Below are 26839 nucleotides of genomic sequence, written 5' to 3'. Positions count from 1 at the left end.
GAAATAATTCTAGAATAGGATGCTTTAGAAATCAATCAGATCTGCTTTGAGAAGTAGATAAAATAGCATTTCTGTCAGTAGTCTTGCTGAATTGTTGTTCTGTTTCATTGCAGTTTAAAAATCCCCTTATTATGCTTCTCCTGGCATCTGCAGTCATCAGTGTTGTAATGCATCAGTTTGATGATGCTGTCAGTATCACTGTGGTAAGGAACTAACATTTCATCTTCTCTGGGAGCACTTCAGAATGCATGACCACATACACTATAAACATCTCATGAATGCCAATGTGGGATGGGATCGCTTGATTATAATTAATGGATTTGATTTGTATGCTGTCATTAAATGTGTTTGTGACTAGATTTTTCTTTTTCTTGACTGGTAGCAGTAGTATGTATTAAAATACATCAGTAATAGTCTGACTGCATTTTGCTTATTTAATCTCATTGGTTGAAATACCTATTTTTAGCCATTTGTTCAGAGGAGCAGGTTTTTTGGTGTCATCTGTGTATCTTTAAATCATGCTTTAATTTCAAATGGAAACCAACATAGGCCTTCTGTGAACTTACTTTAAAGATGGAATCCTTTAAAACTTGAAAGAAAAGTAACCTGAAGGTAGAAGATGGAGTAATTTTTACTTTTTGGTAGAAGTTTGCAGTTAAACAGGGTGCTAAACCAGCACACCCAATATAGTACTGCAAAACATTTGTCATTGCAAATGTCACAGAGAAGAAAGTTACGATTCCTTTGACCATTTTGGGGTGATAGGTGATAACTGAAAGCTGGGATTTCTCTATGGGCAGAGGCAGGTTCTAGCTATTTTCTGTCTTGGCTGACCTGCACACTCTCTATGTTGAGTTTTCCTTATCTATCTAACTATAGATAACTGGAGGCTGGCCCCTAACCCCTCTCATCTTTTAGAAAGAATAATTTTCTTTGGAAGATAAACTATGTGGCTTCTATGTTCAAATTCAGAATTGCTTAGGTCAGTTACAGTATTATGAAAGGTACTTAATTGTTGTGGCTGAAAGTTGAATTATTTCATGTTTTTTCCATGGTTAGTGCTCTTAAGTCTATTTTCCTAACCCTCTTGAGCAAGGGCAATGAAAAAAGAACAGGGCAGTTAAGAGTAAGAGGACGTAATTTCTTCATTCTATGCTACAACCTGGGAAGGAATCCTTAAGAGCCTCGTGAACATTGGTAGAGGTGTCTTAAAACATGAAGGAAAAGTGTGGTTGAGTTTGTCAGTTGTGCTTTTTGTTTAACTTCTGACTGACCTGCTATTTAATCTTGTTCTCAGTAATGCCCACTATATCACCTAGTGAATATTTATTTTCACTTCATTTTCAGATGTTAGTGCAGTTTTTCTATGACTGTATATTTATGTTCAAGAGTTATAGGAAAAAAACTATTTTGCTGCTAAAGATCAATGGCATGTATTTCTATGCTGGTTTGAGCAGCTTTTGCCATCTTTTGGCTCTGCTGGTACAAAACGCATTGTAAAACTTCTTAATCTGCACTGGGAACTGGTGAAGATTAAGGGAAAAAAACACAAACCATACCTTTTTCCATTTGGAAGATCCTGGCTTCTTGAGGCAAGCCGTTGCGCATAGATGCAAGCTGAGAGACTGATGTGAGGCTAGGAGTGCAAAGCTGTTATCAGGTAGCATGCGTTATAGGAGATGATATTGCCTCCAAGAGAAACATGTAGCTGTGGTGGAAATGTTCCATGGAGGCTAACATTAGCATCACAAGACAGATTTACTGGATTTATCCTTGATTTAGTGAAGAGTTCTTCAAGGGTTTTTGTTTTTCTTGCAAAATGGTAATATCTGATGGTTTAGTAGTTGCCGTGTGGACTTTGGAAGCTTAATTAATGGAAGTTGTGTTATGGTTTTGTAAGTTTTGTTTGAGATCTCTGGCATCTTGGCTGTTTGGAGTGTACTTGGTGTCCTGTCTCCGTTGGGAATCTTGGGCAGAGTTTGAGTCTTGTTCTTCTCTTGGTCTCCTTGCTGGGATGTTTTATGACTCCTAATCCTCAGTTCATTCGTAGTCTTTCTGTCATCTGCTTGTTTAAATGGAACCACATCTGAGATGTCTCTGTAGCACTTAACATATTGCTCCTAGCTTTGTTTTGTTCACAGAAGACACCCGTCACACTTCCTTCAGACCAGTTCTTCTGTTCGTGTCGTGGTTCTCTCTCCACTGCTGGATCTTGCTCACTGTTTAGAAACATGAAGCAGAGGAAATTTTCCATTAAATTGCTATCTAGTTACTATTTTTAGTAAAATCAGGTTATTGAGTCTTGAACATCACCAGAGTAGATGTAAATGGAAAATGGGTTTGGTTTTATAACAGACCCAAGGGATATGGAGTGATTTTGATAATTAGAAGGTCTGTTACCAAATGACATTGTTAACATATGTGGTTATTATATTACATGATTATTATTATTACTATTATGTAGTTATACGTATTTGTTAACATATATAGTAACAACAGTGGCTGAGCAAAAGCAAATGGGGTCATTTACTTTCATGGCCATTTGGGATTGTTTTATTTCACCTGCTTTTGTTTTCTCGCAGGCAATACTCATTGTTGTTACAGTTGCCTTTGTTCAGGTAAGACATCTGTTGTCCAATAAGATTATTGCTTTGATGTAAATTCTTCTATTTATCCGACTGAAGTAATTGCCTTGATGCATTGTACTATGCATGGTTGAGTGAAATGCTCTGTGCTTTTATCCAGGTCTTTTGCCTTTTTTTAAAGTGCCTTATTTGTCCTGTTTTAACTGCATTGACATTTACGCATCTATATTAATATTATAGTCAGCCATAAAAGAGTACTTGTAAAGAAACGCTCAGAATAAACAGTGCAAAAGTGCTTAAGTATTTAACTTCATGTAATGTAGATTTTGAAAATGTAGCTCTGGCTTCAATTTTGTATAGAAATTTAAGAAAAAAAATAGTCTTTAATTTTCTAAGTCATAAAAAGTTGATTCCATTCTGTAAATAGTTTTACCCAATGTGTGTCTAAACCAGAATTGCTTTGTGTCCATGTTTTAAATCTTTGTTACCTAAATTCTGTAACCTGTTTATTGATTTAGAGATGAGTTGTGTTACTTTAGTTCTCCTATAAGGCAGCATGATCACAGTATTCTTGGCTCTTTAAACTGTATAATTTAATCATGAGTTCAGAGTCATTACTACAAGTGTTACAAAGACCTGAATATACTGAAGGAGAATGCAAAGGACCTCTGCTATTCTGTCAGAAGAAATGCATCTAGGTAAATCTGTAATTGTTTCACTGTTTGGACCGTGCTTGCTTTTTAAAGTATCTAATACAGGTCCATTGAGGAGCATCTCTTATCCTTTAGGTTGGAATATTACTTTAACACAACTCTACCAGTAAGGTAAATTTCAGTGGATGTGGATGTATTTTATTGTTGCCTAACTTTTGCCTGTTTTAAAAATACTGGTTTTTTTAATGTCTCTGCAGGAGTACAGATCAGAAAAATCTCTTGAAGAGCTTAGTAAACTTGTGCCTCCAGAGTGCCATTGGTATGTAATCGCACATCCTTTGTCCTAAAGTCATATAAAGTTTAATGTGAAATGAGTACATGAAAAAGATTTTACTGAACTTACTGCCTTTATAGCAAGCTTTTCTACTGACAGAAAACATGTTTGCTTTTGCTCATTTTAAAGCTTGTTTTGTGATCAATCACAAATCACATTGTTTCTTCTCTGAACCTTTCAAATGATGTCAGTAATGTGTAACATCTAAGAAACAAGCAGCAAATTAGAAATAATACTTTGTTGAAACTAGTAGCACTGCAGTGTAGTCAACAGTGTGAATGCTTTTCTGGGGCAAAATGGGGAGGAAACATTCATACTGGTCTTTGTGTTTTACCTACAGTGTGCGAGAAGGTAGGGTAGAACATACCCTCGCAAGAGATTTAGTCCCGGGTGATACAGTCTGCCTGTCAGTTGGAGACAGAGTCCCGGCTGATCTACGATTATTTGAGGTATGTACGTAATATTTTAATATTTAATACCTTTTCTTTCTGTGGGACAAGAGGGAAGAGAAGACAGCCCCTGAATACTGAAGTGCAGTAAGTGTTATTGGCTGGAATTCATAACTGTTTTGAAGGGAATTTGGAAGGATTACTTCCCAAGTGTAACTGTGCATTCCTTACAATAGATGTATAGTTTCTTGTTGTAGAACATGAGAGGGAAAGAATTTTCCAGTTTGGTGTAGTAATGAGTCTTAAAACTGTTGGTTGAGTCCTTTTCACAACATGCTGAACATGTAAAATGATGGGTTTCACTCTGAATGATAAGATATTTTGGCAGCTGGTTGCAGGTGTGTTTGAGCCTTTATTTGTATCAATGTTTAGGGTATTGTTTGGGTGTTCTCTGGTAATGGAATAATAAGAAAAAAAGGAAAATTGAAATAGAGCCAGCATAATCTTTTCTCTCTGATACTATTCCGTAAGTGTGTGTTGCTACAACTTCTAGTTTACTGTTTGATTTCTAACATTAGCACTGGTGGAAGTGCTTGAGTTGAAGCAATGGCAATGTAATAGCACTTGTAGGTTCTCTAAAAATGAAGTGTGTGTATATATATTCATCTTGCTTATTTTGGTTGGATAATGTCGTGTTACTTTTATATTAGATTGGGCATTCTCAGGTTACCCAGTATCTGGGCTATCATGTTAAAGTGATTTCTGGATATGATGAGCTATATATCCACAGTTGATACTGGTTTCATCAGTGTTCATTTTTATAGGTAGAGCCTGAACGAGCTAGTTTATGAGACAAATTTGAAGCACAGCTCAGAAATTTGTCTGGATCATCAGTTATTAGCCCCTGTAGTGTAGTTACTACTTGAGAGAGTTGGTTTTCTGTGACTGCAAACACTTCCTTCTTCCCTCAGCAGTTGTATTGTCTCTGCATTGATACAAAACTGCTATTGCAGCAGCATCTACTTTATTCATAAGCTTATTGTATGCTATGATAACATGCTTGGAACTGTTACAAATGAAAGCAGAAACAGCATTAGATTTCTCAGATATCTGTAGCCCTACACAAGATGAAAATTTGTGCCATTTTATTCTCAACTATTCTTGCAGAATAGTTAATAAGTGTTAATAAGTGATTCAGGAGTTTTTATAGTAATCTTCTCTAAAGCCAAAATATTACATCAAGAGCTACCATACCCCTAACAGTGTCGATTTTAAACACAGCTCCTTTTGATAGTGTTGATACATGGTTTGGAGCTTATGGCTAAATTGGAAGAGTAGCAAAGTGGCATCTTCAGCCTGGTTCAGCTTGGAGTCTGAGTGATACATCATGAATAAAAAATTGCTATTAAACTTTATAGAGTTAATAATTGATTATTGCTTTGCTGGAAAGATTCATTGCAATTTTAGACAAGTATCCCTTTTCCTGTATTGATAAAGCACCCATATTTTAAAAGGGGGTACTGCACTGGTAACTCTTTGGGAGGCTAGCCAGAATTAGAGGGGTTTGGCTGACCAGAAAACAATTTAGTAGTGGTACTATCCTATTTTAACATTGACTAAATTGATTTGCTATAGCAGCTTGTGTTCATCTTGATGTCCAGCTAGAACTAGAGTGCATCAGGGTTGTCATGCCACTTAAAATACAAAACACTAAAAACCCCTCAGCTCAAACCTAGGAGTGATCTGCAATAGTGTGGTGGTACAGAATGTAACGTAACTGATTCTTGCTTACTCCTTGTGAGATCCTGCCTAAGAGTTTTGACATTTAAGTTTTACTATGCATCCTTAACACTGTTTTTCTTGAGAGGGCTATCTTGAAAGTTAATGATATGGTTAACACCAGTGGCTTTATATTTTTAATAATGCAAAATCATTTTACTACTTGTGAGCAGAGTTTTATGATTCAGGCTTTGGCTTTTTTCAAGACCCATTAAAGTCAATACATTACAATGTATGAATTGATGTCAGCTGGAGAAAGACATTTCATTTTATATTTGGAGGCGTTATTTTTTGGTTTGAATTGTATTTATAGAACACACATTTTATTTTCTTCATCTGACAGATGATTAATACAGAAGAATTAATTTTTAGCTTTTTGTTCTTGTAACCACCCACATGCTACCGAAAGCTACAGAAATAAAACCTAGACCAAAAAAAGCCAGTTTCGTGTCCTCTATTCTGTGTGACTGTTGCCTGAATAGGATTTTTTTCCTTTAGAGAATTTGTGACCAAATACCACTGTTCATGAAGTCCCACAAGGCCAAGTGCAAGGTCCTGTACCTGGCTCAGGGCAATCCCAAGCACAGCTACCTGATGGGCAAAGAATGCATTCAGAGCAGTCCTGAGCAGAAGGACTTGGGGGTATTAACTGATAAGAAGCTCAACATGAGCCAGCAATGTGCACTTGCGGCCCAGAAACCAACTGTGTGCTGGGTTGAATCAAAAAGATTGTGACCAGCAGGTCAAAGGAGGTGATCCTACCCCACTGCTCTCGTGAGACCCCACCTGGAGTACTTTGTTCAGCTGTGGGGCTCCCAACACAAAAGGGATGTGGACTTGTTGGAGTGAGTCTAGAGGAGGCCATGGATATGCTCCAAGGGCTGGACCAGCTCTTCTGTGAAGACCAGCTCAAAGAGTTGGGCTTCTTCAGCCTGGAGAAGGCTCCAAGGAGACCCTAGAGCAGCTTCCAGTGCCTAAGTAAGGCCTACAAGAAACCTAGAAAGGGGGTTTTTATAAGACCAAGTAGCGACAGGACATGGGTTCAAGGGCAGGTTGGACAGGGCTTGGAGCAACCTGCTCTAGTGGCAGGTGTCCCACTAGTTGGGGGCAGGGTTGGAGCTAGATGAGCTTTAAGGTCCCTTGCAACCCAAAATATCCTGTGATTCTGTGAAATATGGTTCTTAATGGACCATGGTAGGAGGAGGAAGAGTTGAGAGGGTAATATATGTATGTGCACTTGCATTCCCAGTTAATTATTTTGTTTGACAGTTGAAGCCTTTGGAATGTTTTACAGAAAAGCAATTGTGAACATAAAGTTATGACTAAACTTTGACTCATGAAAGTCAGAGCTTTTGCATTGCTGCAAGATTCTGTAAGAGTGCTTATTGCTGTTGTTGATCCTTAAAATATGGTTGCCTTTGACATAGCTTCTTACCATATGAATAAACTGGATATATTTTTCATGTTAAACTTTGTTAACACTTCCAATTATTTAAAGGTTGTCATGCTTTTTAACTCTTGTTTTCAAAGGCTGTAGACCTTTCTATTGATGAATCCAGTCTCACAGGTGAGACAGCTCCTTGCTCCAAATCTACAGCTCCTCAGCCAGCAGCAACCAATGGAGACCTTACTTCTAGGAGCAATATTGCTTTCATGGGAACTTTGGTCAGATGTGGAAAAGCAAAGGTAAAATCGTTATTGACAGGGAAGAATATTCTCTGTGTTTCAGCTATTTGAAGGCTGTTCTTAGGACTATGTGTATTTTGAGTTTCCTGAAGCAATGGAAATGGTATAGAAGTAGAATATTTTAATTGGAAATATGGAACACTGCTGTGATACACTGCAGAGGTTTTCTCATTGGTGCTTTTTCAGACACTGGTTTAAAAAGAGAAGTGATGTGCTAAGGTAGGAGAGCTCAGCTTTACAGGGGCAGATGAATCTCTTCTGTCCAGGATTTTGGTGTGGTATGTTGCTTTCAGAAGTACATTCACATGTTTTCAAATCTGTAACTCAAAATACTAGCTATTGTCACTAGCATGAGATAGGTGTCACGCTATTTGAGTTTGGTACTGGCAGTGCAGAACATGGCAGTTTGTTTCACAGAGGCAAGATGTTCCTCATGCCTCTTTAAGCAAGGAACAGTATTTTAGGAGAAATATTCCCTACTTGTGCCAAGAAATAATTTTATGAACAAAGCTAACAAAGTCGTACTGGGCTAAATGGCATTTGCCTACTATTCAAGTCAAAGCTATCAAGAGCAGCCACTAACTCTAAACTTCAGGTTTGAATTTGCTTTAATTTTATGTTTGTTTTAGGGGATAGTTATTGGAACGGGAGAAAACTCTGAATTTGGGGAGGTTTTCAAAATGATGCAAGCAGAAGAGGTAAGAGTGAATATTGAGAAGCAAAGACATGTATTTTGTAACTGTATATTAAATTCATTAAAACTTTGGATTTATTCCATAGGAACTTAGACTCAATTACATTGCTTTTAATATTTTTCTTTCCTCTAGTGAAACAAGTCTAAGCTCTTGAACATGAAAGTAGTAATTGAATTCTGTGCAACAGAATATCTGTAGCTGACCTGAAGAATACTAACTGTGTAAATAATATGCTGAACCTGTTCAATGAAACAAATTTCATTGCAGTTTATGGAAGTGGTTTTGGGGTTGTTCCTCCTTGGAGTTTTTTTTTGTTTGCCCTTTAAGTGGAACTTGAAATTTGGATATCTAATGTAATATGTAATACAATTAATGTTTTTTAACCCATGCTTGTTAATGCTTATGTTTACTGTTCATCAAGGCTCCAAAGACGCCTCTGCAGAAGAGCATGGATCTCTTGGGCAAGCAACTTTCCTTGTATTCCTTTGGTATAATAGGTAAGAGAATTTATGTGAAAGAATTACAAATTATTATGAAGCAAACTACTATGTAGGCTTGGGAGAAGGGAAGACTTGATCTCTCTTCTTGAAATATTTAGTCTCATTTTATTGGTCACTTTGAATTCAATGCCACTGTTACCTGAAGATGACTGATGTGACAGCTTTCATCCTAAGGATGTTATTTGTATTTGCTTGCACACATACTTTTCTGACTGACTTACTGTCCTCTAAGTGTTCCCTTTTAAATTCCAATGTGTCTTGCATTCTGATTCAAGGTGTGTGAAAGTGAGTACCTCACTGCTGGTATGACTGAGTGACTTGACTAGCAGAAACTTCCTTCACCTTTGCCACCCTAATGGAATCATGCTTTGATAGAGAAAGAAATAATACATTTTTTTAATGGGTAGCACAATACTAAGCTTGGTTTTGGCATTTAAGTTCTTTTTCTTGTCTCCATGAGGCTACAATAGATGTTGGTTTTATATTTATCCTGACAATTATTTTCTTTATAGGAGTTATTATGCTGGTTGGCTGGTTGCAAGGAAAACATATCCTCGATATGTTCACAATTGGTGTGAGGTGAGATATTTGTCTTTAGTGCCTGGAAGCTGATGATATGTAGTGTGCTTGCACACGACTCTGCTCTTAAGTTCACATAAGTAATTAAAAATGAAGATGTGCTGTAAGAAGGCAAATTCATACTCATTTTTAATGATAATGTGTTTGATAGTCTCTTAAACTGTGCATTTGTATGATGGTGAGTGTTGTGCAGTTTGAATTCTCATCACTGAGTAAATAAGTTGTCGTTTTATAAGTGGCATCAAACAGAACTAAGTTACTACAAGCCTTATGTCTTGTGGTTCATTAGCTCATCTTCTAGCACATTATGGAAACTTAATCCCAGGGTGTTGTCCGCTGGGAGTAACACTGAATTTAGATGATCTACCTCTGCACTCTTAGAAAAGGTGCTGAGCTGCTAATTACATGCACAGTGCATAAGGTAGAATGTTTCTTTAAATGACAGGATCAAACTCTGGGGGTTTACCCTTTTTGCAGATGGGGGGCACCAGCAGTTGCTTCTTTGAGCATTGTGTAATGAGTTATTGTGATCTTGTTTCATCTGGTTTGTACAGGGGTTATTTGTCTGGGTTTTGAATGACTTTCTGTGTCATTCCCATACTTAGCTTGCAGCCAGGTCATGATCTGGAAGTAACAGCTATGGATGGATCAGTGGCCACTTGAACTGGTGGCACTTCCCGGTTCATTTTAGTACTGACTGCAGTTACTCTTCACTATCTGGGCTGCTTTGCGTAGTCCTAATTAGTGTTTTGTGTAGCCAAAACAGGAGTACCATTGATTTCTGCCTGCCCCATTTTTTCTTCATACTTTTGGATAAATAATGAATAGAAAGATCCAAGTTATTGCATTTTGTTGCTGTCTTCAGAGCATGTCTTAGTGCATGGTATTACAACTAGAATCACATGGCAACTGCTTCCTTTCACTTTTAACCTCAGTGGAAAGACTATTACAGAAACAATGTTCTGAAGTGTAAATGCATCATTACTATGTATTCTTTAATAACATTCTAAGAGGAGATTTGTGTATTTGCTTTCATTACAGTTTGGCTGTAGCCGCAATCCCGGAAGGACTCCCAATTGTAGTAACAGTGACACTGGCCCTTGGTGTGATGAGAATGGTGAAGAAACGGGCCATTGTAAAGAAACTGCCTATTGTTGAAACTTTAGGTATGACTAGACTAACAGAGAGATTAACACAAATGTGGCTGACAGATGGTTAAAATACAGCATGTGTTCTCATTTTGCTAACAGTGCGGTGGTATTTCTAACATGAAACATGTAAAACACAGGACAATGAAAATAGAAAAGTGAATAAATAATAAACCTGCTGCATTTGAATTTCTTTTTGCCTTTAAAGATTGGAAGTACTACTTTTTCCAATGCCTCTAGCAAACTTTAGTTACTGGTGCAAGGTTTTTTGTTGCTGTTATCATATCCAAAAATACTGAGATGCTGCAACACTTTCAGAATGCTCTTTGCCTGAGTTAAAAAGGCATCTAACAGATTTCACGTGTTTGTAATCTCAATCTTACTATACTTTGTAGGCCTAGTATTAAGTCATACTTCTGTGACAAAGTTGTGGCCAGTGTTAGATACCTCCTGATAAAGAATTACTGCTCTAAAGCAAGCTCTTAGCTTTATTCCTCACTAGGAATTCCAATTGAGATTCCACTAATGTAGTTTGATGTACAGTGGAATAACATGAAGGAGGTAGTGAATGGAAGCATTTCAGATGAATTGTGAATTTGAGATTTTAATTAGTTGTATTTATTGCACAAACTTGTAAAGAACCGTATTCATTAGTAGTTGAAAGCTGGCTGTCTTTGGTAAATCTCTTTATGTTTTCTCACAAAGCTGCAGTGTTTCTATAAGTCTACTTGTCTTGAATACATTTGTCCTTGTCAGTTACTTCGTTCTAAACAAGCACTCTTATAAATGGTAATTGGTTCTTTCAGGTTGTTGCAACGTAATTTGTTCGGATAAAACTGGAACTCTGACAAAGAATGAAATGACTGTTACTCATATTTTTACTTCAGATGGGCAGCATGCTGAGGTATGTAGTGAGTCTGTTAGGCTTCAGTTTTCCTTCTTACTATTGTGTCTGTCAGCTGAAACATGCTCGAGTATACTGCGGGTAAAGCATCAGATAAGAAAGTGTACATTTGTTGCACCAAAATCCTGTTCCTCAACTTCCAGCTAATTCTGTTCTCCATTTCATATTGAAGCTTTTGTTCTGTGTTAACCTAAGCTTCCTTTGGTTGCAGAAGAATCTTTTGTATAATACATCTTAAATCTCTTAATGGCTGTAGGTCACAATAAAAGACATTCTAGTGGGATGCCTGGGTTTTATGCACTAAAAACACAGTTTTACTGTTTTTAACGCTTCTGAGGTCTCAACAGAGAGGATGTTCAACCAGGAGTTTCTTTCTCTCCTTACTGGATAAAAGTAGGACTCTGCTCTGCACTTCCATCCCTTGCAGGGGGAATGTGTTATTAACCAAGGGAGATACAAGTAGGAGGAAACAATTAGAAAGCAAAAGGAAGAAGGAAAAAAGAAAGCATGCTGGTTACTGTAAGGAAACAACACACACTATGTCTGTGTGTGCTAAGGAATAAATTGCTGCTTTAATTAGTCTTCAATAAACTATATTAAACTCACTTGCCCTCAGAGCTGTTCATTCCTTAAGCTAGTGAACTAGCTGTGTCAGAAGCTGAGTAGGAGAGTCCATTCACACTGGCTAAAAACAGTCATTATGAGTGGCCTTTAGAACATTTTCTGTATAGTAAAAACTGGGATTAAAACAATTTATGAACCTGATGAATATTACATTGCATATTGCCTTTGGCTGTTTGCCTTGCAGGTTACTGGAGTAGGCTATAACAGGTTTGGAGAGGTGATGCTTGATGGTGAAGTTATTCATGGTTATAACAACCCATCCATTAGCAAAATTGTTGAGGTAAGAGCTTGCACAGAGAGATGAGTTTTGATTGATGACATAGCTTTGTATGGCATTTACTTTGTGTTCTCTTTTCTCCCCATTCCTTTCTCATCTTCTAGGCTGGCTGTGTGTGCAATGATGCTTTGATTAGAAACAACACCTTAATGGGGAAACCAACAGAAGGGGCTTTAATTGCTCTTGCTATGAAGGTATGTATTTGAAGGTGCCTTTTGAATTCATAGCAGGTGGGAGGTGTGTACATGTAAATTGTGGGGTTTGTGTTTTCTTTGGCTCTTCTCTTTTTGGTAGTCTCCTAGATTTGTATTGCAGCTGCTCATCTCTTCTGTTTCTCATCTGTTGGAAGTCTTTGGGCATTCTGAAAGGTCACAGAATCACAGCATGGCTTGGGTTGGAAAGGACCTTAAGATCATTGAGTCCCAACCTCACCTTCCACTAGACCAGGTTGATCCAAGCCCCATCCAACATAGTGTTGTACAGTGTCAGGGATGGAGCATTTACAGCTTTAATGGGCAACCTGTGTCAGTGTCTCACCACCCTCATAGTAAAGAACTTCTTCCTTACATCTAACCTGAACTTCCCCTGTTTAAACCCATTCCCCCTTGTCCTATTGCTAGAGTCCCTGATGAAGATGAGAGAAAATAAAAGTAAAATGTAAATTAATTAATCTAAAGTAAAATCTTTCTTTTCATCTTTTTGCACTTGGTATTGTCTTTTTACCTGTCACAAGCTTATTTAATTTACCCATTGAATATTGATTGTGCTGCCTTTTTCCCAGTTCTCATCAGAGGCAGTAAGAAGTTGGTAATTGATGTATTGGTGACTGCAGTATTTATAGTGCCCTTTAAGTGTGACATTGTGGTGGTACTTCTGTTCTGTACAGATGGGTTTAGATGGGCTGCAGGAAGACTACATAAGGAAGGCTGAATATCCCTTCAGCTCAGAACAAAAATGGATGGCTGTTAAATGTATTCACAGAACGCAGCAGGTAAACTTCAGTCACTGTGTCCTTATGCACTGGCTCTCTAGAATGTCTATTTTGTTTCATATCCTCATTTCTGATGCCAAATGTTACAGCAGGCTGGTAGTAGTGCACAGTCCTGAGAATATGGTTTGATAATGGATCAGGTTTAGTTTCAAGCTCTGAAGGGGAGATGAAAAATCACAAGAAATTCTGTCCATACTGGGAAATTCTTTGCAGTATTTGGTTATCTGAAACTTTGAATGGAGACCTGCCTGGTTTTAATTCCTTCTTCCTCCTCAAGCATCTAAAGCAATTCTGCCAATCTTTCTGCTGTTTCAGTGCTGGGGTTACGTAATGAATAAGAGCAAGAAGATGCATTGCTGTTCAATAGTAAAATTGCTTTTGTTTGAGAACACAGGTTTTCTGGGTTTGAAATGGACAGCACATTTCCTAGTGTTGACAGTGCCCTGGATTATCAACACAAACCATTCTTTTTCTATCTTCTGATGCTTTCATAAACATACTTAAATTCATATTTCAATTACACCAATCTGAATGTTTTTGTTACAAATATTAACAGTCACTGCCAGTCTAATAACTGGAGCCTTCTAGATATGTGCAACAGCAGACCTTAACTTGGGTTTATGGAGAAGTTCCTAGTACTTCTGACCAAAGAAAAGGCTGCTGACAGTGTTCAAGTGTCACAATAAATTCTTTGCTTTAGAAACAGAGCATTTGACTCCTTATATCTGTCTGAATAGTATGGTTGAATTATCCTTGCCTGTGTAGAGTTGTGAGCAGGAATTGCTCTATGATTTTCATCCATGTAAGGATTTACTGTGTCCGTGTTTCAGCATCAGCATTTTTGAAAGATTGTTAAAAAATTGGATTTAAAGTGAATATAAATATTTGAAGGCTAAGAAAATACAGTGGGTTTAGAAATTTAGAGCTTTGTCAGCTAAGTCTATCAGAAAGATTGAAGTAACTTGACTGCTGTGTGTAAATACCTTCATAGGCAGAAAATAGATATATTAAAAGGAGCTTTTTAGTTACACGGGAGAGAAGATGAGAACCAGTGATTGGAAATGGAGCTGAGGCAGCAATTCTTAATGAAAAGGGGGGAAAGGGATTATTTAGCACTGGAGTTAAGTGTTTGAGGTAGCTGGAGGAATGTCAGTCCCTTGATACCATCAAGGGTAGATGGCTTTCTGAAAGACCTTAGAGTTGTCAGGCATGGTACAAGGGTGTGCAGGTGATGTTTAATGAGCTATGCAGCTGGTCACATAATGAGCTAAAGGTCTTTCAGGTCTGATGTTCTGTGCACATTTAATGTTTTGTCCTTTGCATGGCCTCTTTAGTCTATAAACTGTAACCCACAGTGTCTAATGTGTGTGACGTCTACTGAAATGAGATATTGATTATTGACTTGGCTCTTCTGACATTACCCTCTTGAACATTCACTGTATAGAGCTACTCAAAGTTTTAGGTTTAGAAGTGTAACTTTGATTTGCATTATGCTCCGAATACTCTTCTAAGAGTAGTACAGGTATGCCATTCTTAATGTTTGCATGTATATGTACCTGTGTGTTGTATACTTAAACACATGTCCACTCAGCAATTCTTTTTCATTTTAGGACAAACCTGAAGTCTGCTTTATGAAAGGTGCTTACGAACAAGTCATTAAGTACTGTACATCCTATAACTGTAAGGGGCAGACCCTACCTCTTGTTCAGCAACAGAGAGAGAAATACCAGCAAGAGAAGACATCTATGGGCTCTGCAGGACTTAGGGGTAAGGCTGTTTCAGTATCACAAAATAACCTTTCTTATTTTAATGGCACTGCTTATTGTTTAGAAATAAACAAGAACCACCAAACTACTAGGATTATTTATGTTGTTATTCAGTAAGTGCCTCTGGGTTGTTCAGTTTTACTTTAAAGTGGGGGAGTGGAAAAACAGGTGCTGTTGCCTAAGGCATGTATAATAACATGATTAAATTGCAGAGGGTGAGAACAGGCACAGCTGGTTCCTGTCATCTCTCGTGTGTGACCATGACTGAACAATACATTGCTCCCTCGTAGCTTCCATATCTCATTACAGAGAATTAGGCTAGCACAACTGATTGCAGGTCGGAAGATGCCATTCGAATTACCTTTCCTGTTAACAAGCTGTGTAGACTTTTAATACAACTGAAAGCAGTGCTACCTCTTTGTGCTGTTTTATTCTGACAGTCATTTTTGGGTCTGCTTCAGACCACTCTCAAATCTAGGGTAATGTTTTTAAGCAAGTACTTTCCTCTTGCAACCTAATGTCATTTAAATATGCTTAAATTAAGAATACTACTGTAAAAGACATTCCAGAAAATATTCAGCATATACTTAATGAAATCTGCCTCTCTAAAAGGAAGAAAAAACCCAAAGGAGAGAGTTAACTGATCCTCCCTTTCATCCTTTTGCATAAAAGACCATACGTGTACAGAGAAACCACAAAGCTGAAGCACATTCTCTTTCCACACTATGAAAGTATAAACACTTTAATCTGAGAACAGATAGGAAAGTTATCTTTAAAACCTGGAAGACATGTGTTTGGTAAAAAGACTACTCAAGAAAGGCTTATACATAAGTAGGCTGTTCAGAATACTCAACAGGCATTGCCATTGAGGTTTAGAAAGAGTGCAGTTCCCTCCCTTTGCTTTATGCTGGCCTACTTGTTTAAAGCAGTTGTTTTAAATGTTGATGTAAATGATAACTTCAAGTCTTAACTTTGTGTGTGTGTGTGTTTTTTCTTCTCCTTTGTCTCCATAAAGTTCTTGCCTTAGCTTCTGGCCCTGAGTTAGGACAACTGACTTTTTTGGGACTTGTGGGAATAATTGACCCTCCAAGAACTGGTGTAAAAGAAGCTGTTACAACACTCATCACATCAGGAGTTGCAATAAAAATGATTACTGGAGATTCACAAGAGACTGCAGTTGCCATTGGTATGAATAGTCCTCTTCCTCTCATTTGTCATTTGCATTCTGTTTTGGCAGTGAATACCTAACTGTTGTGAAGCATGGCTGTTGTCAACATTTGTGAGTTCTGTATATGGAGTTAACATATAGCACAGTGGAATTAGGGGAAAGAAAACCTAACCAACCAACCAAAAACCACCAACCAACCAGCAAACCTCCCCTGAAGTAATACTTCAGTTTCAGCTTAGATTTGTTTATTTGTAGTTTACTTTTCTCCTTTTTTTTCCTCTCTAACTGGGTTAATGTATGACTTTTGCTGTTGGAGGCTATGTATTTTCTTACTGTATTTTGTTATAACACCCCCTCTCTACTCTTGCTTTGGATGCCTCTTTTAGGGCAAAAGAGAGAAACTAGAATAGAGAGAATGGAGCTCCTGTGTTTATATGGCTCCTGACACAAGGAAATACCAACATTTAGACCTAATAAAAGTCTAGAGAAATGAGTATCTGATTCTAATAGACTTTGTAGTATGTGTTTGTTACTAAAGAGTTCCAACACTTTATACTGAATCAGTAAGGTGTTAAGATGTTCTGCTCTAGGCATTTCAAATCTGAAATACTGCAGGAGCAGTAGGTTTAAAAACATAAAATTGGGTAGTAAATGTTTTAAAAGGATAAATTAATGTAATGCCTCTTTTATTATTTATTTCCAGCTAGTCGACTAGGACTGTATTCCAAAAATTCACAGGCAATCTCTGGGGAAGAAATAGATGACCTGGATATTCAGCAGCTTTCTCAAATAACACCAAAGGTTTGTTTGGGTATCCTGCTTACTGAAATTCAGTGAAGGATGTATCCTTATACTGAGAAATGCATTTTTCTTTGGAATGCTAAAATGTAACTTCTGAGGTACAAATAACATGGTTCTAATCAAAGTGATCCAGTAAGTTTAGCAAGAGTTAAAGTATAGAAACTTGGAAGCTGTCCCAGATCAAACACGTATCTCTGGTTTAGCATATGACCATATGAAAATGCATTTCTTTCAGCTCCCATAGTTAGCTTTTTAGTGAATTTATTCCTTTCTTCTAACAATTCACTTTTTTTTACCTTTCAATACCTGCATTGGAACTTTCATTTTGCTACATCTCTCTTTCAGTGAGCATCATCACCTTTTGATATTGTTAGACCATTTTATTTCTTTGAGGAGCTCAGCTTATATATATATGAAACCTTACAGTTTGCATGTTCAGACACTCCATCCTTTTGTAACTTGCAAGAAGAACTGTCTGCATTTTTAATGATTTTTAATTGATCCAAGGTCACTGGTTGAGAAGTTTGAAATGCTCTAAGTTATTGCTTAACACTTTTTAGTTATTAAATGTATTGGCCAATGTCAAAATTGTAAATGCAAAGACATAATCAAAAGCAATTGAGGTTCAGGTTGGCTGTGTTGCAAAATTTATGCATCAAAAGACTGCAAAATGAGGCTGCAGCACACTTGTGTCTCATGTAAGCAAGCCAGAAGCCAGTACCTGCAGTCAAGAAACGTGCATGGCAGCTTTGTGTCTTTCCTTGGACACTCACAAAAACAAACTTAGGAAAAGCAAAATGTGTGGCAAATAGTAATTTCTGGATTGATGATACTTGTTCTTAAGGACTCTTCACCTTAAATAACTGAAATGGCTACAAATTGACTTTGTGTGTGTTTAACCTGAGACCCAATTTGTTTCCTAGGTGTTTGTTTAAAATCTCATTAGAAATCAGTTAAACCAGTAAGGTTGGAATCTGTGTAGTCTGAAGTGGCTGTTGAGAAGCCTAACTTCTGACCCAGCTTCTTAAAAAGGAAATATAGATGTGAATGCTAACAGTATGCAGCTGATGGATAACTAAACTTCATGTGCTCAAATTTCAATGTACAGAGAAGAGCACAGACAAAAACACTTCTAAAAACTCATCATTCCTTCTAAGCTGTTCTAAGAATCTTCTAAGAATGTGTATTAATTTTTAATTAATTAATTTTTATTATTAGCTTCAAAACATCACTCTGTTAATAATATGCTACGTAAACAAGTAAAACTGAAATGTCCTAAGTAGCTTTCAGCCTAAGTGCTGGCAAGGGAAAATTGTATGGTCAGCGTGGCAGTTGCCTGCACAGATTTAGTCAGGAAGGTCAGCAGCAAGCCATTGTGACTCATGTTGCTTCATAATTTCCAAAGGCTTTTAAATTGCATATTCTGTCTTGAAATAAGCAGCACCAACTTTGTTTAGCACAATCTTCTTTGGAATGCTATTTCACCCTTATTAAAAGGACAGCTTCAAGTTTAGAGCTAACGGGAGTACAGTTAGCCTTTGGTAGGACATTTTATCCTTTAGCTCTATCAAATCCAGTGCAATTCTTTAAATTTCTCTAATTTTCACTACTTCTTTATTGTGCTTTTAACAGGTTGCAGTATTTTACAGAGCCAGTCCCCGACACAAGCTGAAAATTATAAAGGTATGTCATGCTAAAGGCTCAAATGCTGGATCGCTACAATGAGTACTGATTGTGGTACCTTCACTTATATTATAACATGCTACAGTCAGGACAAAATCAGAAATTCATTTGGTTTGAAAGTGAAGTGTATTTCAAAATACTGCCAAGGAAATGCATAGTGCTCAAGGGATAGGCAGCTGCTGATAGGCAGTAGCAGATAGGCAATATCACGCTTTTATATAGGGAGCTGGGGCTGGGAATTGATTGGGATTCTGTGTCAGGTTGCAGTTACATCGACTAGAAATATGAGAGAACCATATCTGTGGTACTCAGAACAAGAGAAAAAGGCATGAGTTTCAAGCCAGTCTGAGGTAATGCTTCCGTTCAGAAGATAAGGTGGCAAAGAGGGATGTATTCAGTGTAACAATTGGAGCAATCAGAAAAGCAACAATAAGGAGAAGACAGACGCGAAGACAGCTGGAATATATTGAGAATTATAAGAAGGTGATAATGTAAAATGTAAATATCTTCTTTCTCTCTAGAGTTTGGGGGCTTTTATTTAAAGGCAGATCTTATATACCCACCTTTAAAATTTAGGCTGTCTGAATACAGGAAAATATATGATAAATCTTTGTATAAAAAATCATTAGAATACAGACTGCTGGATTTGGGGGGGATGGGGGCTGGTTTAGTTTTTTTAGGACTTTACAGTCCTAAGAAATGGGGAGTGGGGGCATGATGGCACCAACCTTGTATGTAGAAAAATTGTCATAGGATAGGTTATTTGCATCCCTGATTTAAGCTCTTCTTGCTTTCTTTAGTCCCTGCAAAATAATGGTGCAGTAGTAGCCATGACAGGAGATGGAGTGAATGATGCTGTTGCTCTGAAGGCTGCGGATATTGGTGTAGCAATGGGACAGACCGGAACAGATGTTTGTAAAGAGGCAGCAGATATGATCCTCGTGGATGATGATTTTCAGACAATAATGTAGGTGGCATTTATGGACATACCTTGTGCTATATAGTTCTAATGAAATGTTGCTTGGGTTAAAACCAACAGAAATTGCCTGGATTTGTAAGTGAGCAGCTGTTAATGAATTGTGCACTAAGTCAGAGAAACTGTCTTTATGGTGATTACCTATATTATCATCTTGAAAAAAGAGCTTGGAACATAATATTACAAAGGGCAACTAAGCATTCCTGTCTTTCTGTGTATGTTAATAATAATAATATAAGAATGTATTCACATATTTAGACCTTTCACTACTTTGGTCTTGTACATAGACTAGATGTAAATAACAAAAGATGGTAAGCATGTGCATGCTATAAAAGTGAACCTTTATTTCTACTTGTCCAAGTAGAACTGTGATCATAGCATATTTGTAAACTGAAGTGAAATTCTGAGTCTGTTAGCTGTCAATAGGATTCATTTTCTTCTAATTTCTTACTTTAGAAGCATCAATCTTACGTGAAAATGAGAGCATTCCTGTATTTATTTTCAACTCTTTATATAAGGTGGCGCTTCAGAAAAGGAAAGGAATATATGTACTCTATTTAAATATCACAGGTGAAAATAAGTTACCAGCTATTTGGGGTTTTTTTGCTTCACATACTTCAAAGAAAATATGGCTAAATTTAACTTATTTTGCATTTAATTCATCTGACTTTTGAAGGTAGTGGTTGTTGGCAGAGCTGTCCAGTGAGATAGCCTTCATTTCAGAATTAAGCATCAATCTCAGGGCAGTTCAGTTTATCAGAAAGCATGATGGTTAACCCTTGGGAAGAAGTGAAATGTAGAACTACAGTATAAGCAAATTCCCTAGGTAGCAGTATGGTGCAGGAGGATCTGAGAGTTAAAAGGTTTCCATACCACAATGTGGTGGTGTGCAAGAACGAGAGAAAAGGGAATCATTTTAAGATATGCAGATGAGTGCATAGGAAAGACAAATGTGGTAAGTACTTCACTTTGGCTTTGTGAGGCTTTTGGTGGAATGCTTTGTCCAGTTATAAGAACCAGACCAAGGTTATAAGAACCCAAAACTCCATTTGGGTTTTGACAATTGTATTGCTGCTTAAAGTATTAAGGTTTTTTTGGTTTGTTTTAAGCTCTTTTCTTTGGCAGTGGTCTTATTTGTGAAGTGATGTAATCTTTATTTTCAATTGCAGGTCTGCAATTGAGGAGGGCAAAGGAATTTATAACAACATAAAAAACTTTGTTAGATTTCAACTGAGCACGTAAGTTTGAAAAGTTGACAGTTTTGGAAGGTTCTAACTCCATTGTGAATGAATAGAAGTGTCCTGAAAGCAGATGCTGTGTAAATTCATGTGAAGACTGTAAATTTCACATAGGGTGCTGATAATGCTTTGCTTCAAATGTTTGTATTTGGTAGCTTGTTTCCTCTTTAAAGAACCATAGACAATAGTGCAATAAAACACATCTAACTTTGTCATAGTTCTTCCTGTTAAGATGTGTAAAGTCAGTATCTGAGAGGATGGTGAGAAACAGCATAGCTATGTTTGGGTCCTTGTCTAAAGGAGAAGTTAGTTATACCCTCCTTAACCAGAACATGTAAATGAAATGAAGGAAACCAGGGAAATGGGAGGTTAGTTTCTCTGTAATCCATATAGTGGTTTAGGGAATTAGTTAGCTCTGTTAAGCTGACTTCCTTTTCTTGCATTAAGTTTTAGTTTCAAAACTCTTGTGGGTTAATCTGATTGGATCTGGATTCAGGAACATGGTTTTTCTCTATGCCACATTCATGTACTTATTTGAAGCCCATGAGTTACCTGGGATTTTTCCCCCTGTCCCTCTTCGTAGGGAGAGCATAAATAGGGTTCATAGAGTGCTAAATTTGGAATCATTATAAGCCTTGCTTTCTTGTTGGTTACAAAACCAGTTAATCTTGCTCAGAAAGCAGTCAGTGCATACTTGTTTAGAGAGGTTTCTAATACCAGGCTTGCAACTAGCTGATCTGTTTTCAGTCTTCTGCCTAGCCTTCTCACTGTGCTGACACTGAGGGGTGGTGTAGGTATGTTCAGGGAGCTTGGGGTGCAGTGCCTTGCCTTAACTGATTGATTAGATTGCTGATACGTGCATAGAGTAGTAAATGTAAAAGCCGATTGGTTTTCAAAACCATGTTTAAAGACCTGCTTCTGGCACAACAAAAACGTAGAACCCAGTTCCTAAGTAAAAATCAAGTAGGTGAAGGTGAGTGATAACTCTGAAGTGTTATCTTGAACTCTGGAAGGATTTTAAGACACAAATTTGCTGTCCTTTTATTACTAAAGTAATGCTGTTTAAAATATGCACTGTATCAAGATGAGTATTCTAAATGAATTTATACTTTGCCTTTAAAATTAGGCTGTCAAAATCTCTATCTACTCTTAAGCAGTTGAAGTGTTGATTACAAAGCAGATACCAGTGGATCTTCTGATATGTTCCATGCTGACAGTTATAAAAATGGCTTCTTTCAACAGGAGTATAGCAGCACTGACTTTAATCTCACTGGCTACATTAATGAACTTTCCTAATCCTCTCAATGCCATGCAGATCTTATGGATCAATATTATTATGGATGGACCTCCAGCTCAAAGGTAAGTAATGACTTGAAATTCCATTACAGAGCTGTAGTCCTTTTTATTTCAAGGAATTGAATAAGGAAGTTCTGCTTATTCAGGAGACTTTGTGAAATGCTTCCAGAACAGCAAACCTCAAGTTATGTTTGCAGTGTAGTTGTATGTTCATTCCTTTTGATTTGCTTTAGTATCTAATGGTAAGTGTGGGGGCAGCATGGATACCTAAAGATCCACAGATGTACCCATGAAACCTGCATGCAGGATTCTGGCTTCCCTCTGGGTTCTTCCTCTGACCACCCTCTTCACTGCAGACAAATAGGGGAGGGAGTGGTGGAAAGGAATTAACGGTAAATTCCTTAGCTGGGTTGATCACAGTAATAGAAATAGGGAACATAACTAATATTGCAAATTCCTTTAGAATGAACATGCACAACCTTGAATACTGTCTGAGATCATGTATTTATGGACTCTACAGTGTTAGAATATTGCTAATACTTATTTACTAATACATACAACTCGGTTTTCTGAAAGTAAAAATATTATGTGCTTATTTGAGTGAGAGAATTCTACAGCTGTAGAGAGAAGATTAAAATCTTAAGTTGGAAGCAGTGAATTATTTTAATGATGATAAAACTGTAAGACATTCATTTAATTTCAAGTCTTGGGGTGGAGCCTGTGGATAAGGATGTAATTCGGAAGCCTCCAAGAAATCTGAAGGACAGCATTCTGACCAAAAGTCTGATAGTAAAAATACTGGTTTCATCAATAATTATCGTGTGTGGAACACTGTTCGTCTTCTGGAGAGAGGTATGATAAGCTTAAAGCAGTAACAAACTGATTTGCAAGAAGTCCTTTTCATACCACCAACTGGAAGTCATTGTTTCTATGAACTTAATTGCAAGTTTTGGCTGTGTTTATTTAATGTTCTATTCAGCTAGGAGATTACAGAGGAAGGGTTTTCAGAGTAGTTGCTGAAAGTGGGAGTACAGTTTTATTCCCCATTCTTTAAGGCTCTTTTCCAAGTCCCAAATCTACTTGGGAAACCTTAGCCCATAGAAAGTAACTGTACAGATTTTCTACCCAGGCCATTGTGAAACAGCCATTTGATTTTATTTTCCCAATAGAGAAAACCGCTGCTTGAACTTTTGGTAATACATCACAGAATACTTGGTATTCCGTGTGCTTGCATAAATGTTTGTCAGGAGGCTTCATTTAATCACAGCTTGTAATTACAAGTAGTTGTTAGGTCACAGGTGTGTAATTTTTGCTGTATAATTTATTAAATCAGGTTGGAGCAATCAAGTTGCTTTTGCTTTCATTTACTAGCTCGTAGAACTTGAATCATTGTAATAACTTTGCTTAGTTGCAGTGTCTAAAGCATGCTAAAGCCATTTCATTTTCTTTTGTTGGCAGTTAAGAGACAATGTAATAACACCTCGAGATACAACCATGACTTTCACCTGTTTTGTATTTTTTGATATGTTCAATGCTTTGAGTTCTAGATCTCAGGTAGGTGATTCCTATTGTCCATTTACACAGTATTTACACAATAAGCAGGGTTTTCTTTGTTTCAAATGTTTGCCTGCACATCTGCTATTGAGTTTCACATATTTACTAGGTTAGGATTTCTTACATTACATTATAAGTATTACTGCCTTTAATTTGTGTACATGATGCAGAGCTGGTAGTAATGGTTCTGTCCTGACAGCAAGGAAGTTCTTATTGAAAGCTGAAGTGTGATCATCCTTTGTATTGCTAAATTCTGTCAGCTCAGCATCCTTGGCAGAAAGGCCTTAACATCTGTATTTTGTAACCCTACACCCATAATCTAAGGGAAAAGGTGAGCTCAAATACAAGTCAATGACTATGAAGACAAGATTTGTACTCTGTTTACCAGAGAGAAAATGCAATTAGCCTGTTCAGGAGCTTTGTTCTAGATTATCTAAAAGGTCAACAGCAACTTCTATTTTACTAAAAGTCTGGATGAAAAGCAGTTGTAGTTATGAATTACTTTCTTGTCTAAATAATTAAGACTCCATGAACAGTGTAATGTGTTGTTTTACAGGCAAAATCGGTGTTTGAGATTGGACTTTGCAGTAACAAAATGTTCTGCTATGCTGTTCTTGGATCTATAATGGGGCAGTTATTGGTCATTTACTTTCCTCCACTCCAGAAGGTTTTCCAAACAGAGAGCCTGAGTGTCTTAGGTAAGAACAGTTTCCTTTTCACAACTGTGCATTAAGGATTCATTTGTGAATACACCAGCTGCTGTTTCTAGAAGAGCACTTCCTGGTTGTTTGCATACAAAAGGAATACAAAGCCTTTGGGAACCATGATTCAAATGCTTATGGTACACAATTTATCGATGCGTTCTTAAATATCTTATGTGCTTAGGTATATATTGAGATTTTTCATATAAATTTTGATGCAGGCAAAACGAAGCATAGACTTCATTGAAGCAATATTAATGTTGCTGTTTAGCAAGTTGGGTTTGGGTTTTTTTTCCCCTCTAAGTGTAAATACCTTATTTAGACACATTGATCCTTTGTTTAATAATCAGCTGCAATGTCTTAGGATAAATAGACATGAGGATTTTAAGAGGCTGTAGATACATAATGCTGCTGGCCTTATTAAGAGTTACATTTATTATTTCTGCAGTTTTATGGAGTTAAATGTCATGAAATACATGTTTTAATATAATTTTTATTGTAGTGTCATTTCTGATTATAGTGATTTTGTTCCCCATATATGAAGTTAACTGTGTTGCTTAGTGTTCTTTGTTTTCATAGGTGTTAATAAAAGCAAGGTTATGAAATTTCGTGCCTGTACTTATGACTTGTGCATAAACTATGCATGTTAATCTCCTGGTCCTTCAAATATTGATTCTTTCATTACTCCTGAACTTACCTAGTGACTGGGAGACAATGTGAAAGTCTTGTGAGTCTTGTTCATGTGTAAGTCTGCCCTAAGCCCTAAATAGCAAATTTTAAAAGGCTGATTATGTATCTTTTTGACAGATTTACTGTTTCTTGTGGGACTCACTTCCTCTGTGTGCATAGTGACTGAGATCATAAAGAAGTTTGAAAGAAGCAAGGAAAAGATTCAGAAACGTGGAAGTTCTTCTTCGTCAACTTCGTCTTTTCTTGATGTATGATGCATATTGCATTCTTTTGTTTGCAAACTTAGCGATTGCTGTCTAAAGATGTAGGGGAAAGCAAGTCAATATTTGGAGGATAAAGAAATCCTGAGGGCTTTTGACAAGTCCTTTGTTTCACTGGCTAAAGATGAACATTTGTGTTTCAAGACTGTTTAGAATTTCACTTCCAGCTGTGGAAGTAACAAATGAAATTATGCAACTTTGGTAACATTTTTCCTCAAACAGAAACTTACTTTTGAGATCAAATGGGATTATATGTGTGGGGGGTTAATGTAAAGAAAGATCTAAGCCCAAGTCCCATTTTCTGCACTTAAAAGTTATAACTGTGTAAATCCTTCTCTTAGGTATAAATATTTTAGGTTTGGTTTATTTAAGACATTGTCCTATTTTACGGTGGTGGGACTTTGCTACTAATACAAGGATATTTCAGAGGCATTCCACGGGGTTTAGAGTCTGTCACAAGAGTGCCATATTCTAGCTACTGTATTTATTTACTTTCTCCTGCAATGTGTAAGCGGCTCCAAGTACCTTGTGCTACAGGTTTGTTTTGCACAGGATGTGACCGCTGTCAGATCACTGTTTTTCTTTTCTTTTTCTGTGATTGAAAAGCCTATACTGCAATTTGAAGTAAATGTTTGCTTTTCTTAAAAGTGTGATGTCTCTCTTTCTGAAAGAAACTGGCATTTACACCAGGTGAGCATGCTGCTTCGATACACTTTTAGATACAAGCTTCGTTTCATGTCTTGTACCATATTTACTTTGGGTTATGACTGCTCACTTGAGTGATTGTAAGACAGTACTGTTACTGAAATGATTTGTAATGTATTGAATTAGAAAATGAATGCACTAATTCTCACTCTAATGGCAAACCCCCTATCCATATTTAAAAGAAGCTTGGTTTTCCTTTCTCTTCCTTCTTTCACTCTGATCATAAAAATAGGGTTTTATTGTTAGTGTAACTAAAGATTTCAACCTACAGAATGACTTTTTGTGGCTAGAAAACCATTATAATACATTTGTGTCTTGATATGCTATAAAGTATTTTTAATATATGATGTCTGAATACTCTTAATATTCACTAATTGGAAATGGTGTTCTTCATCAAAATAGACTTGCAGCTGTTGTCACACATATCTCATCAGACACATTGCAGCCCTTGAGGAAATGCAAGTAACAATCACCTAGAGAATCTTGAAAAGAGGATGTCCAAGATCTCCTGGGGGGTTATGAAACTTAATGTTATTTGTTCTGCTTTTCAGCATGTGGATACACATCTTTCCATGCTGTAGCCCAGAAGTGTAGTATTGGTATTGACTCTGGGCCATACTGTCACAAGGGCATCCTGTCGGTTAATGAGTTGTCATCATAAACAGGCACTGAGATATTTTGGTACTTCGCTTTTGTGGCTTGCCCTACACGCCATGCTCAAAATCCAGGGAATTCATGGAAGGCAAGGCATATTGGAAAGTGCTGCATGAATCTCTCTGCTGTGAGGTTACTTTAATTGTTCTTTTTTCTTCAGGAGATTCCCAGTCTTAATTGAGAAGTGGGGCTGCAGAGAGGAC

General features: G+C 37.2%; 1 protein-coding gene across 5 annotated transcripts in view; it reads left to right on the top strand.

Annotated features, from left to right (window-relative positions):
* Positions 1-25924, top strand: part of ATP2C1 (ATPase secretory pathway Ca2+ transporting 1) — a 58274-nt gene extending 32350 nt beyond the window's left edge. For 4 of the 5 annotated variants that reach the window (XM_013127935.3, XM_034060954.1, XM_034060947.1 and 1 more), the window contains 24 exons: positions 114-203; positions 2583-2618; positions 3496-3557; positions 3913-4021; positions 7271-7426; positions 8056-8124; positions 8543-8618; positions 9134-9200; positions 10242-10366; positions 11155-11252; positions 12061-12156; positions 12258-12347; positions 13040-13144; positions 14755-14911; positions 15926-16096; positions 16782-16879; positions 18512-18562; positions 19363-19529; positions 20708-20776; positions 22019-22135; positions 22777-22924; positions 23531-23626; positions 24183-24324; positions 25135-25271. In XM_013127935.3, the coding sequence (XP_012983389.2) occupies positions 114-203; positions 2583-2618; positions 3496-3557; positions 3913-4021; positions 7271-7426; positions 8056-8124; positions 8543-8618; positions 9134-9200; positions 10242-10366; positions 11155-11252; positions 12061-12156; positions 12258-12347; positions 13040-13144; positions 14755-14911; positions 15926-16096; positions 16782-16879; positions 18512-18562; positions 19363-19529; positions 20708-20776; positions 22019-22135; positions 22777-22924; positions 23531-23626; positions 24183-24324; positions 25135-25271 (2532 nt within the window). Of the gene's footprint in view, positions 1-113; positions 204-2582; positions 2619-3495; positions 3558-3912; positions 4022-7270; positions 7427-8055; positions 8125-8542; positions 8619-9133; positions 9201-10241; positions 10367-11154; positions 11253-12060; positions 12157-12257; positions 12348-13039; positions 13145-14754; positions 14912-15925; positions 16097-16781; positions 16880-18511; positions 18563-19362; positions 19530-20707; positions 20777-22018; positions 22136-22776; positions 22925-23530; positions 23627-24182; positions 24325-25134 lie in introns of all 5 variants that reach the window. The other variant, XM_031045212.2, reaches the window with a different exon arrangement.
* Positions 25925-26839: the final 915 nt, after the last annotated feature.

Source organism: Melopsittacus undulatus, chromosome 1, assembly GCF_012275295.1.
Source record: "Melopsittacus undulatus isolate bMelUnd1 chromosome 1, bMelUnd1.mat.Z, whole genome shotgun sequence".
Lineage (NCBI taxonomy): Eukaryota > Metazoa > Chordata > Aves > Psittaciformes > Psittaculidae > Melopsittacus > Melopsittacus undulatus.
This window is presented reverse-complemented; position numbering and strand designations above follow the sequence as displayed.